At 34.1% G+C, this 14587-nt stretch overlaps 1 protein-coding gene across 2 annotated transcripts in view; it reads right to left on the bottom strand.

Annotated features, from left to right (window-relative positions):
• Positions 1 to 1612: 1612 nt before the first annotated feature.
• MINDY2 (MINDY lysine 48 deubiquitinase 2) overlaps positions 1613 to 14587 on the bottom strand; it is a 44078-nt gene continuing 31103 nt past the window's right edge. The window contains exons 8-10 of one of the 2 annotated variants that reach the window (XR_010885755.1): positions 13206 to 13379; positions 8298 to 10971; positions 1613 to 7505 (exon numbers count right to left, since the gene is read on the bottom strand). Coding sequence is in view for 1 of the 2 variants with exons in the window: in XM_067305822.1 (XP_067161923.1) it covers positions 10852 to 10971; positions 13206 to 13379 (294 nt within the window). In the remaining variant the exon portion in view is untranslated. Of the gene's footprint in view, positions 10972 to 13205; positions 13380 to 14587 lie in introns of both variants that reach the window. The other variant, XM_067305822.1, reaches the window with a different exon arrangement.

Below are 14587 nucleotides of genomic sequence, written 5' to 3'. Positions count from 1 at the left end.
GGTGTCCAGGTACAACTACAACTGGCTACTGATGTGGTCTCAAGCAAAAGGGATGCATCTTTTCAAACCTTTTGCTTAATGCTGAGTGTCCTAGGTAAGTAAGTCTCTCTTGACCAGAACCAATCAAATTCTAGTTAGTCCAGGACTCATCTATCACCCAGTCAGCCTAAGTATATAGTTACCGCAAGTCATTCAGCAAGTAAAAAGATGCAAATCTAATCTACTAAACAACTTTACCAAATTGGGTAGTTACAAAAATGAAGACAGGATCTTGTTAGTAGAACTTAAGGACAGCATGAGAACGTTCTGGGGTGCAAACTGATCTTTGCCAAGCACATTTACAGTCTGTTTGCTGGGTGAAAAAATGCCAAGGATTTGGAGTGTTCGAGAGGAATTAAGATATAGCAGGAAGCGTGTTTTAAACTGTTTTCTGGTAGGTAGCCTTTTAGGAAAGATAGAAGGGGAGAGAGCTTTTTCTACAAGTAACCTTTTGTGAATATTCAAAATTGACAAATAGTTAGATTTCAACTTAAAGTACGTTGTATCAGTAAGTGTGTCAAAACACATGCTTATGTAATAAGTAACTTATTTTGATATATTTGGTAAAGCTGCTTCTATTGTTCAGCTCTTGGAAGAAAAATCCAACAAGTTTAAGTTACTAAGGTGGTGTTACTTGATCTTTCTGCAGTAGTTTCTAGGAAAAAGTACAAGTTAGAGTGCATTTAAAAGATACTGTCAGTTTGACTGTACTTCATGATTCATTAAATATGACAACACATACAAAATATGTATTTACTATACGATGAATATTTGTAGCACCTAATGGATAAAACAGGAAATGTGAAAGTTTATAACCTTAAAATTTAAGCTATAGAAAGGCACAAAAATAAAACCTGAGATGTGACTTGCTATTTTGGCTATAGTAAATAAGTTTAGATGAGCATTTAAACTGTTCAGAAAAGCTATAAACTATTTCATGACACTTGCTTAATTAAGTAAAAATAAATTTGACTGTGCATATGCAGATATTCCACTCCAATTGAAAACACTGAAGCAAGCTGGGATGATGAGGAATCAGATTGAAAACAAGTTGCCAAAAACTTTTTAAAAATAGCGTAAATCATTTGTAAAATATTTAGATCAACTGGCCTGTCCTCTTCCTCCTCAAAGTAATTTTTGACAGATTTTGTCTAAACTTTGTTATTAGTAAAGAATTTAAATATTATAAATGAAACTTTTAAGTTTGCTCACTTAAATTTATTTACATAGGATGCATTTCAGAAGACTGTTCACCAAAATAGATCTAAACAGGATACGGTACTTAAACTATAGGGAAGCTGATAACTAAAGACTTTTAAAAAGATAGTAGAATTCAACAGTTTTTCCTATGTGGTACATAGACAATAAAAAGTGGTGTTATAATACAGAATTAGTCTTCTCTTTGAAAATGATCTAGATGTTCAACGTTAGCTTAACAATTTACCAGGAAAGTGTTGATTCTTTATAGTCTTTAGAAATACATTAATACAATATAAACAATTAAGGCTTTTAAAATGCAAAACAGATTCAATAGTTGAACTTGTAGATGCAGTTACAATATTGGATACTGGGGTAACATTAAGGTGAAAAGAATTTTAATCACATACTTTGGTACATACGACACTGCATTGACTGGATTTAATCATGTCACATACTTTTAAAATACAGGTTTAACTTTTAATTTCCCCTCTTTCCTGGGGAATCTACAGTGGCTTGCATTAGTTCTGATTTTTACATTTCCTGTTAAAACTGGATTTAGAGAACAAGATAAATATTAGGTGACTAACAGGCTCAGAACTAAATCGTTGATTTAATACAGCTTAGCAGTTGCACAATTGTTAGGTAAAATATCTAAGCAAGGCATCTTGAACACATTACCAATCTGCTTCAAGCAGGAAATCCCTGGAACTTTCTTAAAATACCTCTGATTTTTTTAAACTTCATAATCTTTGCAAAAAGACCCCTATCACAACAGTTAGCATGGTAACAAATATTTGACCAACATTGCAGAACTAGTGACAACTTATGTAGAATTCATTTTTTGTGAGTATCAAACTTATACATAGTTTCATTAACAAGCTTACATGCATATATAAAAGGTGATTATCAAAAGTTGTAAAAAATAATAGCTATGCATCTGTTCACAAGATAAAAGGATAATCAGAAAATCATTTATGAAACTTTTGATAAGAACTACTTTCACTGAAAGCTGTAATATGAAAGCCAAATCAAAAATATGTCATTTAACATTAACACTGTGTCAGGTTACTGTTGGGGAAACTGATGATGGTATTTTTCCACTCCCTTATAAAATAAGTAGCCATAAGACAATCTCTTACAAAGTGTTAACATTCTGTGACTTTTTGTGTAAGAACTAGTACTGAGCATTAACAACAGATTTAGAAATTATTTCAAAGGGAAAGGACAAGATACTTGATACTTTTCACTGTTTTCAGGACCACTGTCAAATTTTCAGACAACCTGTAAACAATGATTATACACTACAAAAATATTATATAGGAAAGAACAGTCACAATAGCGGCATGTTTGTCAAATATGATCTGATAGTAACTTGGGGACAAGTATTAACTGTTTTCTTTTTGCAAGTACAAACTGTATCAAAAACTGAGTCCCACTCATTTAATGCATGTCTATGCTGTCCTGAAATTATGTCACCAGTCACACACATTAACATAAGGTAACAGTACTAATAAGTTCAAGAGTTATTTAAGTATAGGTGAAGAAACACACTTGCTACAACAGATTTGTCTCTTGAAATAGTGTATTTATGGTCATTTTTAAATGAGTTCTCAAAGGTCATTTTTGCCTGCCAGCCTCAAAGAGAAGGTAAGATTTTTAGAAATACAAACATACTGCTGTTAACTGAGTATATTAAGTACAGCCATCTGATTATTGCAGCTATTCATGATACAATCCAAATTGCTGAATTGTACGTAGTTTAAAAATTCACAAGCAGGTTTGTTGGTTTGTTAAATCTATCTACACTGCTACTAAACTTTTACAAGTAAAAAAAAAAAATTTTTCCACAACAAAAATATTTCCCTGTAGTAAGTACAAGTCCATTCTGAAGTCTACCAAGGCTGCACTTGGCCAAAAGAAGCATACTATTATTTACTCACCTCACATATGACCTGTTTTCAAGCTTTGAATTTAAATGACTTTACTAAAATCCAACTAAACAAAAATAATATTAAAACAGTTGTGGGTTTTTTGGCTCTTGTTAATCTACATTAATAAAAATCCTAAAATTGAGAACAGGTGTTGCTCTGGCACCAAACTAGTGAAGAGAAGATAAAAATTCCACTGGGAATATGCATGAATGCTGAACAGGTAACATGCTAAAGTGCTAACCAATCTGAGATATGGTTAAACTCAAAACTGAGCATATTCTTGTCAAAAAATACAAAAGCTAATTTAACAACTGGCTTTCCTGTTAACCCCCCTCCCCCCCCCCACACACACACACAAAAAAAGACTTTCCTATTTCCTCTGAGATTTTCAGAAGAAAGTATTGATCATCAGCCTATATTATTCTTCTTGGAAATTCCAGCTAAAGTTGGAACTACAGGTTTGTTTCAGTTGTTCCCTCCCCATCTCTAGGCTTGCAGAGCTGACACATGTTGATAATCAACTATGCAACAATGTAATAAATTACAAAACTGGCTTAAGTGTATGCTGAAATGTCATATTTCAGTTTCCTCCTCATGTCTATATCTGGCAGTATGAGGTTGGACTAGACATTTGAGTATTGCAATACTGCTGGGAAAGTTTAAAAAAAAATCCTAAAACTCTTTCAGCCACCACTAATTACTGTGACTATAAGATAGCCCTGAACTTTAAAACTATTCCAATTAACAAGACAAACCATAGTGAAAAATAAAGTTGTATTTTGTTTCAGATTAATTCTGTTCCTAATATTTATTAAATCCTTCCAGTGAAATCCCTACAGCCTGGGCTTGTTACTGATGAGGCAGTTTGTTAGAGCCCTAAAAGCTGATGGCAATGTACATTGCTAAACGTAATGTCATCTTACAAAATCAAATGCAAGTTTTGTTTGTTTTTTTTTAAATACTACTACATTCTGTATAGCCTTATTACAGTATTACAGTAATAAGTACAGACAGTATTACGAAGAACATTTCAAAGTATATTAGGAAAGCAGCCATCTGATTTTCTGCAGTTCCTTCACAGCAAGTGCAACTATAGCATGGACAGACACTCACACTAGCTTTATTTTAGCTGGTACATATAATACATTGTATTATGGACTCAAGTATGCACTTAGTCTTCAGACATTATACCATGAAGTCCATGTTGTCATGTCCTCAGTATTAAAACAAACAGCATTAGCTAGATAAAGATGGCATGGTTATGTCTAGTTATACTATACCATGTTTAGTGAGCTGCATGAATGTACAGTAGAGGATTAGGGCACCGAATCAGACTACTTTTCAACAGAAGTTGAATAGATCGCAGAGATGCAAAGAATAACATCACTACTAATATTCTATAGCTGATTCTATATTTTCCTCATTTTTTGACAAAGGACAAGTTAAAGAATGTTTTGGCAATGGCAGACAGCTTTATTTAGTTTTCCTTAACTGTTCTACAGCTCTAGTATTTAAAAGCAGAGTTGGTAAATGTAAACACTGACTTTGTCGGTATTTCTGTTTCTGGAGGTAGAAATATTAGTATCTGGATGTTGGCCAGTGTTTACTACAACTAGATTACAAGCATAAACAGTTTACTCATCAGCTTCACAGACTGCACCACATAAGCAAATCTAGGAAAAAACTATTCAATGCAAATAGTAATGGCCAGCTATGATCAGTTCATATAATGGGATTAAGAACTGTCTGCGTTTCAATATTTTTATTGCAGAACTCCCCCCAACAAGATATAATGAAACCCAAGGATGTGCATTAACATTTCCTAAAATACAAATAAGCTTCCTAGAAGTGCCCATTACTCAGTTGATTTAAGTTTACTTCCAGATAACATTTGCTGTTTCTCACTGCAGTTTTAGGCCCTTTCCTTGGTATGTGCCAGTGAACCAGAGCAAAAGTGAACAGTAAGTTCAGACAAAATATCTATTATCTCTTTTTTTTTTTGAAACACATTTAGAAAAAAATGTAAGAAGTGTAAGATTGTACAATCAAGTGAAGTTTTCAAGACTGCTTGAAAAATTATAACTAAAGTCTAACTCAAAAAGTCTATACAAATTTTACTAAAGATTTCAGTAAGAAAAAAGAATGTTAACTCAAAGTGAGATAGACTTTAAGTATCACAGCATTACTTCATCCAGCTTAGTGATTTTGCTAAGGTGATTCTAAGTTTACATGATCTAAAGGCATTCTCATGAACCACAAGGTAGATCATTTCCCACTTTTATGAATTTCATAATATGTAGCACTAAAGCTGGATGGAACCTAACTGAAATTGTATCAGCACTAAAGGACAGTTCTCCAAAAGTTCCCCCCAAAAAAGTGAGATTTTGTGGTGTTCCCCTCCCTGCCCCAGATTTAAGTACATTTGACTTTGTGTTTGACTATGTCAGATAATCACATTTCACTCACTTTGGGCCCCAGCAGGACTGTCAGCCACATCACCACCACCTGCTTCCTTAAATTTATAACCCAACTAATTATGAAAGCATTTGTAGTGCCTTATTTTGTTTCACCAACAAATTGCATTTAGAGAAACAGATGCCTTCATTTTTCACCATACTGTTAAAATAAGCTAGTTTGTAAGAATACTGTTTATACTAAGCTTGTACTTTTCAGTTGAGTACACAAACTTTTATTTGAATTCCTCCCTATGGATTTCTCAGGCCTAACAGCATTTTGTTGAAAATTATGTTGTCAAGTACAAGCGAACATGGGATCTTGACTACAGATACTTAACTAGATAAAGTTCTTTTTAACTCATAGACCAAGGAATTCCTCATTTCAGCACATGAAACTTCTCCACAAGCTAAGTAATCCTACAAGCCAGGAAAATAATGTTAAAGGCAGTAAAGAACTTCCAAGTTTCAGCAAGTTCTTCAGAATAACTTTCAGGTAAAGAGCTCATAATGATAGAGCTGACCTGATGACCAAAGTTAAACAATAGAAGACTGACATTTAATAAAAATCTCTCGAGTTGTTAAAGGGTTAAAACAGCCAGAGTCTTGACCTAGAAGCACTGTGAGAGTGAAGAGTGTGTACAGGGACAAACACTGCCAGCCACCCAAGAAGGGAGCCTGCTGGTCATGACTTGGGTGAGGAGATTTGGCCAGTACATGCTATTCTGCAGCTAGATACAGCTGAGAAAACTGTCTCTAGCCACACCAGTGGCTAAAATAATAGAAAAATTAAGGGCAAATCCCTAAACAAGCTCAAGAAAAGCAGGTAGCGTAGAGACCTTTATGTTCCTACCTTGCCTTCCTCCCCTGCATTCCCCCTGCCCTCTCCATCCTCCTTTTCAGAGCAGAGAACAGTGGAGCTTAAAAGCACTGCTTTTCTACTGGACAACTGTAAGAACAAGCTGTTAACAAGAAGGGACTATACAGAAATACTATGGAAATTAAGATCAAATAGACTACTACATAATTGAATTTGGATGAGAAAGTGACATTCACCTCGCCAAATAGCCCCACTCAGAATAACAGTACTACCATTATATTGCCGCATGTGCTTAAAAAGCCCAACAGAATTAAGTAACTGCATTGAATCACAAGATGAAACATACACATTTAAATTCTGACATTGAGGCTTGTCGTTGTTGGCATCACTCTTGGCTATATAGGCATTTTTCAGTGACAGATTTTTCTTGTTACCAAGGACATTTTCACATAGCATGTATGGAGAAATATTTGAACATTACATTGCAACCAAACAAAGGTTTGTTATTTCTGCTTTTCCCTATGTTTTCTGTTGAAGACACTGCATCAATTAACTTGCGTATCTTGAGTTACCTGCTGTTTAAGGTTACAACCTTAAAAAAAAAAAATACTGTTATATAAAATACCTACAGCTCTTAATTCATTCGGTATGTGTTTTTAAGTTTAGACTTTGTATAAACTTCAGTGATTGACTGTGATAAGCATTCCAATGGTAAGAAGGTTAATGTAAGCAATGAGCTACTTCAGGGGTTACAGATCTATTGTAGCAGGAAATAAAAAGATTCAGTTAGAAGTAGGTCGGCTTCACCCTTTACTCTACTACTTCCTGCTGAATACACCAAAAGATTCAATTTCAAGAAGTCAAATTGCCTTTTATTACATAAGGGAAGAATTTTTCAAGAACCTGTGAATACAAGTTGGAAGAAACATTTAACAATAATGTGACGTATCAAATGAGTGGACAGATTGACTGGCAATCCACTGTGATTTTATGCAGAAGAGCGTATGGTTCACTTTTAGCTTGTATGTCTGTGATCCACAAGAAGAGATCTGTAAAGAAAATCTGAACACAAAATTTATTATATTGACTGGATGGCTTGCTACAAAATTTTTTTTTTTTTGCATTGTGTTTAAGTGAATTTTCAAGAATGCTAATTTATTCTCTCATATTACAGTCTTCATTTGGATCTGCTCTGTTGGGTCTTAGATTCTACATAACTATCACTTAAGAAAAATGGTAGATTTGAGCATTCATAAAGTGCGTCTTAGAAAACCATTTTACACTATGGCAGTGCTTGATTTTTTGCTAATTTTAAGAATACTTATTTAACTTTTTATACAACTACAATGCAGCAATAAATTATATGATTCCGTGTCTTCTGTGCTACCTTTTATCTAGCTAAATACAAATTCTACTCTACATTTCTGGACAACTTAATATACATTGTGTAGGCCTTTAGAGCATGTGCATGCTAAATGAATAAACAGATTTAAAATATAAATCTGTGCCCTTTCTCCAGAACATGAGCTTTGAAAAAGACAGCAAATAAAGTAAAGAAACCAGAAATACACATCATCTTACTGGTGATCTATGAGCTTTTTCTAATGTTGTCTTCCAAGTTCATTATTACTGATAAAAGCAATTCAAGGCCACAGTATAATCATTTTTTGGATTCATCAGATGCTAGCATTGATACCAACTGAGATAGTATTTTTTGGAATGTTTAGTCACGATAGGACATTAAACATCAACATATTTCATTTTGGATATTAACAAGCTCATCTGCTTATAACTCTTACCACTAACAAGCTCAACTCATGGAAAACAATGCCCTGGATATCAGAAATTCTTTACCTTTTTTTCCAAAGCTTTACAGGCTTCAAGACCTGTAAAGAAAAAGGATATTAATAGAAAACTGTTTGAACAACATGTCTGTCATCTCAAATAATCTGAAACCCTTTACTCCTTTACTGAAGGAGAAACTGAGTTATCTGGGAAGTTCAGACTTTATGATAAGCATTGACATTTAACTTTTCTCTCATTGTAACCAAATGATAATATTATCACTACAGTATATTAGGTTTCAGGCATATCTGTTTGATATGCTGGAAATCTTCCATGAATTCTACTAATACTAGCAAATATCTTGGGCAAAAAGATACACTTGATAGCCACAATGTGTGCTCAAGTTAAATTTGTTCAAAAAGGAATTTGAAGTGGCAATATTGTCACTGAAAAATAATAAGATAACAAACACTTAGCTTGACATATTTATTTTTCAAGGGCAATAAATAAATGTAAATACACAAATTTGGAAAAATCTTAGAAACAGAATGTTTTTAAACAACATTCTGGCTTAAAGTCTTTGTTATTGACACTATTATATTGAAATATTTTCTGTTCTGCTTAAAGTAGACAAGTCATTATGTTGATGATCCTCCTTTACATTAATTTGTTTGAAGAAGTTAGGCTGCTGCAAAGGAAAAAGAAGTGAACCTTTGCTTTGACATAGCAAGTTATCTAAACTGCATATATTAAGTATTAAAATGACTCTTCTGGGCATGACTTTTCTAGAGAATATAGAGAAATTTTTATATTTATGATTTTTTTTTTATTAGAGATCTTCTACCATTCATTACTTCATTATTATAAAAAGGAAATGGTAACAAGAGTGAAAAAGAAAAGAAAAAAACGCATGGAAGAAAAGTGAACCAGACTGGCCCTTTAGTTAATATAAGACATTCATTCTTTATCAGTCTAATTCTCATTCTAGATTTGTAACAGATTTGTGTGATTACTGGTTCCAGTCACAGCGGCAAGTCTGCTTGAAATAATCTTAAGCAGCTTTTTACCTGTGGACTTGTGCTCAGACATCAAGAATTTTAAACTCTCTTCCAGACATTCTCAAACATCCATAACTAGGAATGTCATATTCCAGCTGGCTGCCTTGGCTGTTCCAGACTAGTGTAGACTAATGCACTTACCCAGGCTTAGAGCATGAATCAGAACTTGTCCAGGAGAAGCAGCCTTTTTCAAAAGTATCTACAAATTGCTAAATATAAATTTTTATCAAAAAGGTTCAGCAAGAAGGTAATTGTTATTGACTTAATGGAAGTGGAGGAGGGTTTATGGTTCCCTCAGAATTCAGTAAGTATTCTGTTTCTGTATTCTATAAATACTACAAGATGTGACATGTTTATTTGGTTCCCATAAATTAGAAAAATCTGGTTTCTACAGAAGTTTCCCAAAAATTCTAAATTAGTGATTTAAAAAACAAAATATTACACCTGACTACCTTTCCAAACAATCTCAGAGAGCAGCAGAGCTTCTCTCTCACCCTTCAAAAGTGTGCTTTTTAAGAATACGTGATTTAGAAAACAAACAAAAAAAATGTGTATTTAACTACAGTACACTTGTTTAAATATACAAGTGGACACATTAACATCATGTTAAAGATCAAGGTACTTCTGAAAAAAAGGCAGATAGTTATTTGAATTCTGCATTTTTATATAGAATAAGGATTATTATAGACCTTAGTTTCCTCTCATCATTAACTTATCATATGGAGAGGTCAATAAATAACTTATCTGGTCCAGTTTACCTACAAGAGAAAAAATACTAAAAGAAAAAAAATTATCTATAAAATTATTTGTTTAACCCTGATAACATCTGAGTTGCCATACCCAGGTTTAATTGCAAGAAAAGCAAATAATATTCATCTTGCTCATTAATAAATGCCCCATTTTCTACAACACAATTTTAGTATGACACCTACCAAATCACATATTCATGGGGCAAGATAAAGCTGGCTGGGGGTGCAATGATACCACTAACACAGTATAAATCTGGGTTCAAAAAAACCAAACATACCAGATCCAGAAGCAAAGAAACCTGGACACATTGAGGAGGCAGTGCCCAGCTGTTCGTTGGGCTCTTGTGTTACGAATACCCAGCGTAAGGTATAGTTTCATACCATTAAAGTAACAGGATTCTGTTGTGCTAATGTACAGACTTCAGGAAGAAGTCTGACACAAAACCAATTACTTCCTTTGTTTAGAGTAGAAGATAAAATAGCTTACTAACTGATGTAAGGAGTAATGCATGTCACTATGACACAAAACTTGCCATGATTTGTGTGTTCAGCTACAAGGTGCAATATTTCTTATGACTAACTCAAAGCACAGCCGCATCCAACTGTGATTTGGAATTCCATCTCAAGCAGCACGCACTATGACTTTGAAGAAAGTCTGTATGATTGTAACAAAGTCACCCATCCTCTCCTGAAACGTGAACAAAATCCATGGGGTAATCAGGCACAGGCGGCATGTAACGGGTTTGTCTTCCTTTTTACTCCTGGTTTTTGCTTCTGAGGAACATGCACTTGGCTCCAGACTAAATCCATTTCCTGTTACAAGAGAACACAGCTGTTCTTCTCTTTTTCTCTCTCTTTCTCTCGAGGCTCTTTACGTTTGCGTTCACTACTCCCAGATTGCCTTCCACTTGCTGGAGAAGCAGCACCTTGCACCTGCTACATGGAAAGGAAGGGGAAAAAAAAAAAAACAACAACTAAAGTAATCATAAGTATTACTGTAGATGCAACAAACTGAAATAATAATCTAGCTTTGAATTCATAAAGTTTGTTTCACTGTTATTATGCAAACCACAGCAAAATTCAGGTGCAAGCTCTTTTGGTATATGTTCTCCAAAACTACCATGAAAACTCCTTATTTCTGAAAGAGGAGACCCACTGAAAATTTATTTCAAGCCCTGTGTGTCCCTTCTACTCTGACCACATAATTCAGATCAGCTATATCAATGCAACATTACTTCAATAATCAAGGTTGACTTTAAACCTTTTTTGGCACCTCTGTATTTTACTGTACTGGATAGTCTTCCTAATTTTTTAAAAACAAAACTCACATTTCAGAAGTTGCAGAGTGAAAGTACTGGTTTTGATGGCCAAATATGGAAAAGCAGAAGCTTTTCATCACTAGAAAGTACTTGGGAACTTGGAGGTTCTTTGGTATACAAAAGATGACAGCAGGTTTGCCAATTCATCATCTCTTCCTGCTATTACCCGTTCATGGTCACAGATGAAGATGCTGTTAAGATCTGTTATGCAGGTTCTTGAATTCTTTCCACAATTTTGCAACCAGTAGAAGTGAATCTTCCCTTTCACCCTGTTCACATCTTTGTCTTAGAAATAGCTGCCAATGGTTCTATTAAAGCAATGAGCCATGGAAATAACTTATAATTATCAAAATTCTTGTTTTCTGTCAAACTGGCATTTCAGTTAATGGTTTTGAATTGCTTCAGGCTATCTGAAGATTTAGCCTTCAGATTTCTTTAATTTACAAATACATTAAAAAGCACAGTTTTGAGAAGTCTTCACAGATTAACAGCTCCTTGAATCCAGAACACCAACTTCAATATTGCCTATTGTATACAAAATTCAGTTATATGGCAATTTTTTATATGCGTGTGCATGAGTTGCATTTTCCAGGCACTTTGAATGCAACTGCTTATCTTATTTTTTAAATAAGAGAGAAAGCAGTAACTTAAACAGAAGAAAGAAGAAGAAAGTTTGAAACGGGACAGAATAGATTCACATGACATCACAGGCTGAAAAAAACGTAAAGTCACAAACTTTCATGAGACAAAATAAAACTTTGATTACTATCAAAAAGCTGCTCCTTGAATGCTATTTTTTTTGCAAATAATGCAAGAATATTAGCTAATAGTCCAGTACTATTTATGGGCAAGTAAAATAATGCAAAAAACTGTAAACAAGTGTTAGAACAGAATCTCATGTTATGGCAGTTTGAGTTCAGACAAGACCCTCAGAAGAAATTTATACTGATATGTATTTTTAACGAAAGTTTTTTTGTTTTTTTTTTCCAAAGAAAGAGAGGAGTTCTTGGTTTTAATTTGCTGTCATCTCTTCTTCTTGCACGTTTGTGAATAAGGTTTAGCTTGACATTTCTCTCTCACCGATTCATGCATGTATAGGCTAAAAGCGAAGCACAGAATGCAAAACTGAAAAATTAAGTATATTGTGGAGAAAATATAAATAACAGGGCTTATTCAATGACGGAGAGAGAGAGCTTCGTTTTTGTCAGATTTGATTTCAAAACTAAGCACAACTATGTATCTACAAAGTCATTAAAATCTCTGGAAAAAAAAAGTTTATTTACTGAGAGTGATACAATCTGAATTGCATCTAACAACATTTCTACTGGTTTTGGAATAAAATTGAAAAATGTAAATTCTGTATTTACAAAAGCTGAATAATAATAATTAAAAAAACCTAACCACATACCTGTTAATGTCAAATCATGTAAAAATGAGGCTTGTTTTGTTTAGTATTCTTCATGTTCCAGGTTTGCTTTCTGTTCTTTCTCAAAACATTACTTAAAACTGCACAGTATTACTTTCTTCCAACACAATCTTTATCACCCTAATGATTGTAGCTCTAACTCATCCCATCATTCCAACTTTAACAGTATGAATGAGGCCTTGATGTAGAAGGCTAGACATGCTTTAATGTATTTACGTGGCAGGAAATGGGATCTGTATGCATACTCCAACAGTAACGGCAATATTAAGATTCCTATACTCATCTCGTCACTTGTTGTGTAAGAACGTGAATAGCATCAGTCTTGTATCTGTCTGAAATATCTATGAATGCAGATGTGCCTATATAACTATTAAGTTAATATTCACTAAAGTTAGTAGTCATATTCTGTAATGATGTTCTCTTACCTGGACCTGAGCAGCTGCTTGTTCTTGTTCCTGATAGTACTGAGAAGCTCGCCTGTCCTCCTCTTCCTGGAGTTTCTTTGCTAGCTCCAGATCACTGATTCCTTCTGGGATCTGCTCCCAGTTAATCTCTTGATTTTGCTGCTCTTGTTGTAGAGACAATGCCATCAGATAATCCTAAACAGTAAACTTGTTTATTAATGCTCTTCTTGTAGAAGTGAGCCAAATCATATCAACTGAATTCTTCAGTAAGTGCAACTACACAGTACCATCTTTTCCCCTAGCTTTACCTACAAATACATCTATCTCACAGAAACAACACAAACTGCATTTCAGAACCTGTTCAGAACCAGAACAGTACAAAGGCTGAAAAAAGCTACTTTATGCTTCTCTTTTCAGCATGCCTGTATCACCATATAAAAAACAAAATCTAGTAAGAGAGTTGCTTTCACAATTAAATTCCATTACCTGGGCAGTTGCAAGGGAAAAACATGAATACATGCCCCTCTAATCTAGTTTCATGACAGATCATTAAATAAATTAAAAAAAAAAAAAAAAAAAAAAAAGACACACACACCCTAAAAATCCACCCACACAAAAGAAACAGTCCAGATTCCAGTGCAACTGCTTAAGCTAAAATACTACACTGAACTGCAGTGGCTGAGGCCTTGGCCCTACTCTACATCACAAACAGGACAGTACTTCCAGAAGGAAATGGAAGAGACAGTGTGGCAACTCAAAATATGACTGCCCCTGTTATCTCTACCAGATTCTGTAGTCTACAAATGAGATGAAAAGTGCTTTAATTTATTTAAAAAACATCTGCTTATTCATATACTCTTAAGTATTTTTAAAAAACAGTAAAATTGCTTAAAAGGATTAATTTGCTTTGCCTGTTTAGAATTTAAGATTTCCAGGGGGTCTGGATGGTCTTGGTATGTGCCTATGCATTATCTAGTACAATAGGTCCTATCTGAAATAGGACTTCTGGAAGTTATTACATATAGTTAAGAATAACAAATAACCATCATCACGTGTCACCACTACAGTGTTTGTCTTGCATTCAGCAGAGTGGGCAGAGAGCAAAGCCCAATTACAACAATATTAATGGCTGGCAATAAATTTATTAGCAAGGGAGAAGTTTCACAGTGCTATTTTTGTTTCCATATACAAGGCAACAGAGTTGACATTTCACCTGAATAAGTTGTTTGGAAAAATGTATTCTCAGAGGCTAAAATGAGACTTTTCCAAACTGTTCAGGGTTGGTCTTAGTCTTTCCTTGAAGTCATGATAATACTTCAAAGGAGCACTTTTGAGAATCTCAACCTAGAGATCTAAAGAATTTTTTTATAGTCATATATATACATATGTCTATAAATATATGT

This window comes from Apteryx mantelli, chromosome 15, assembly GCF_036417845.1.
Source record: "Apteryx mantelli isolate bAptMan1 chromosome 15, bAptMan1.hap1, whole genome shotgun sequence".
NCBI classification, from domain to species: Eukaryota; Metazoa; Chordata; class Aves; order Apterygiformes; family Apterygidae; genus Apteryx; species Apteryx mantelli.
Note: the sequence above shows the minus strand (reverse complement) of the source record. Positions and strands in the feature narration are given on the sequence as shown.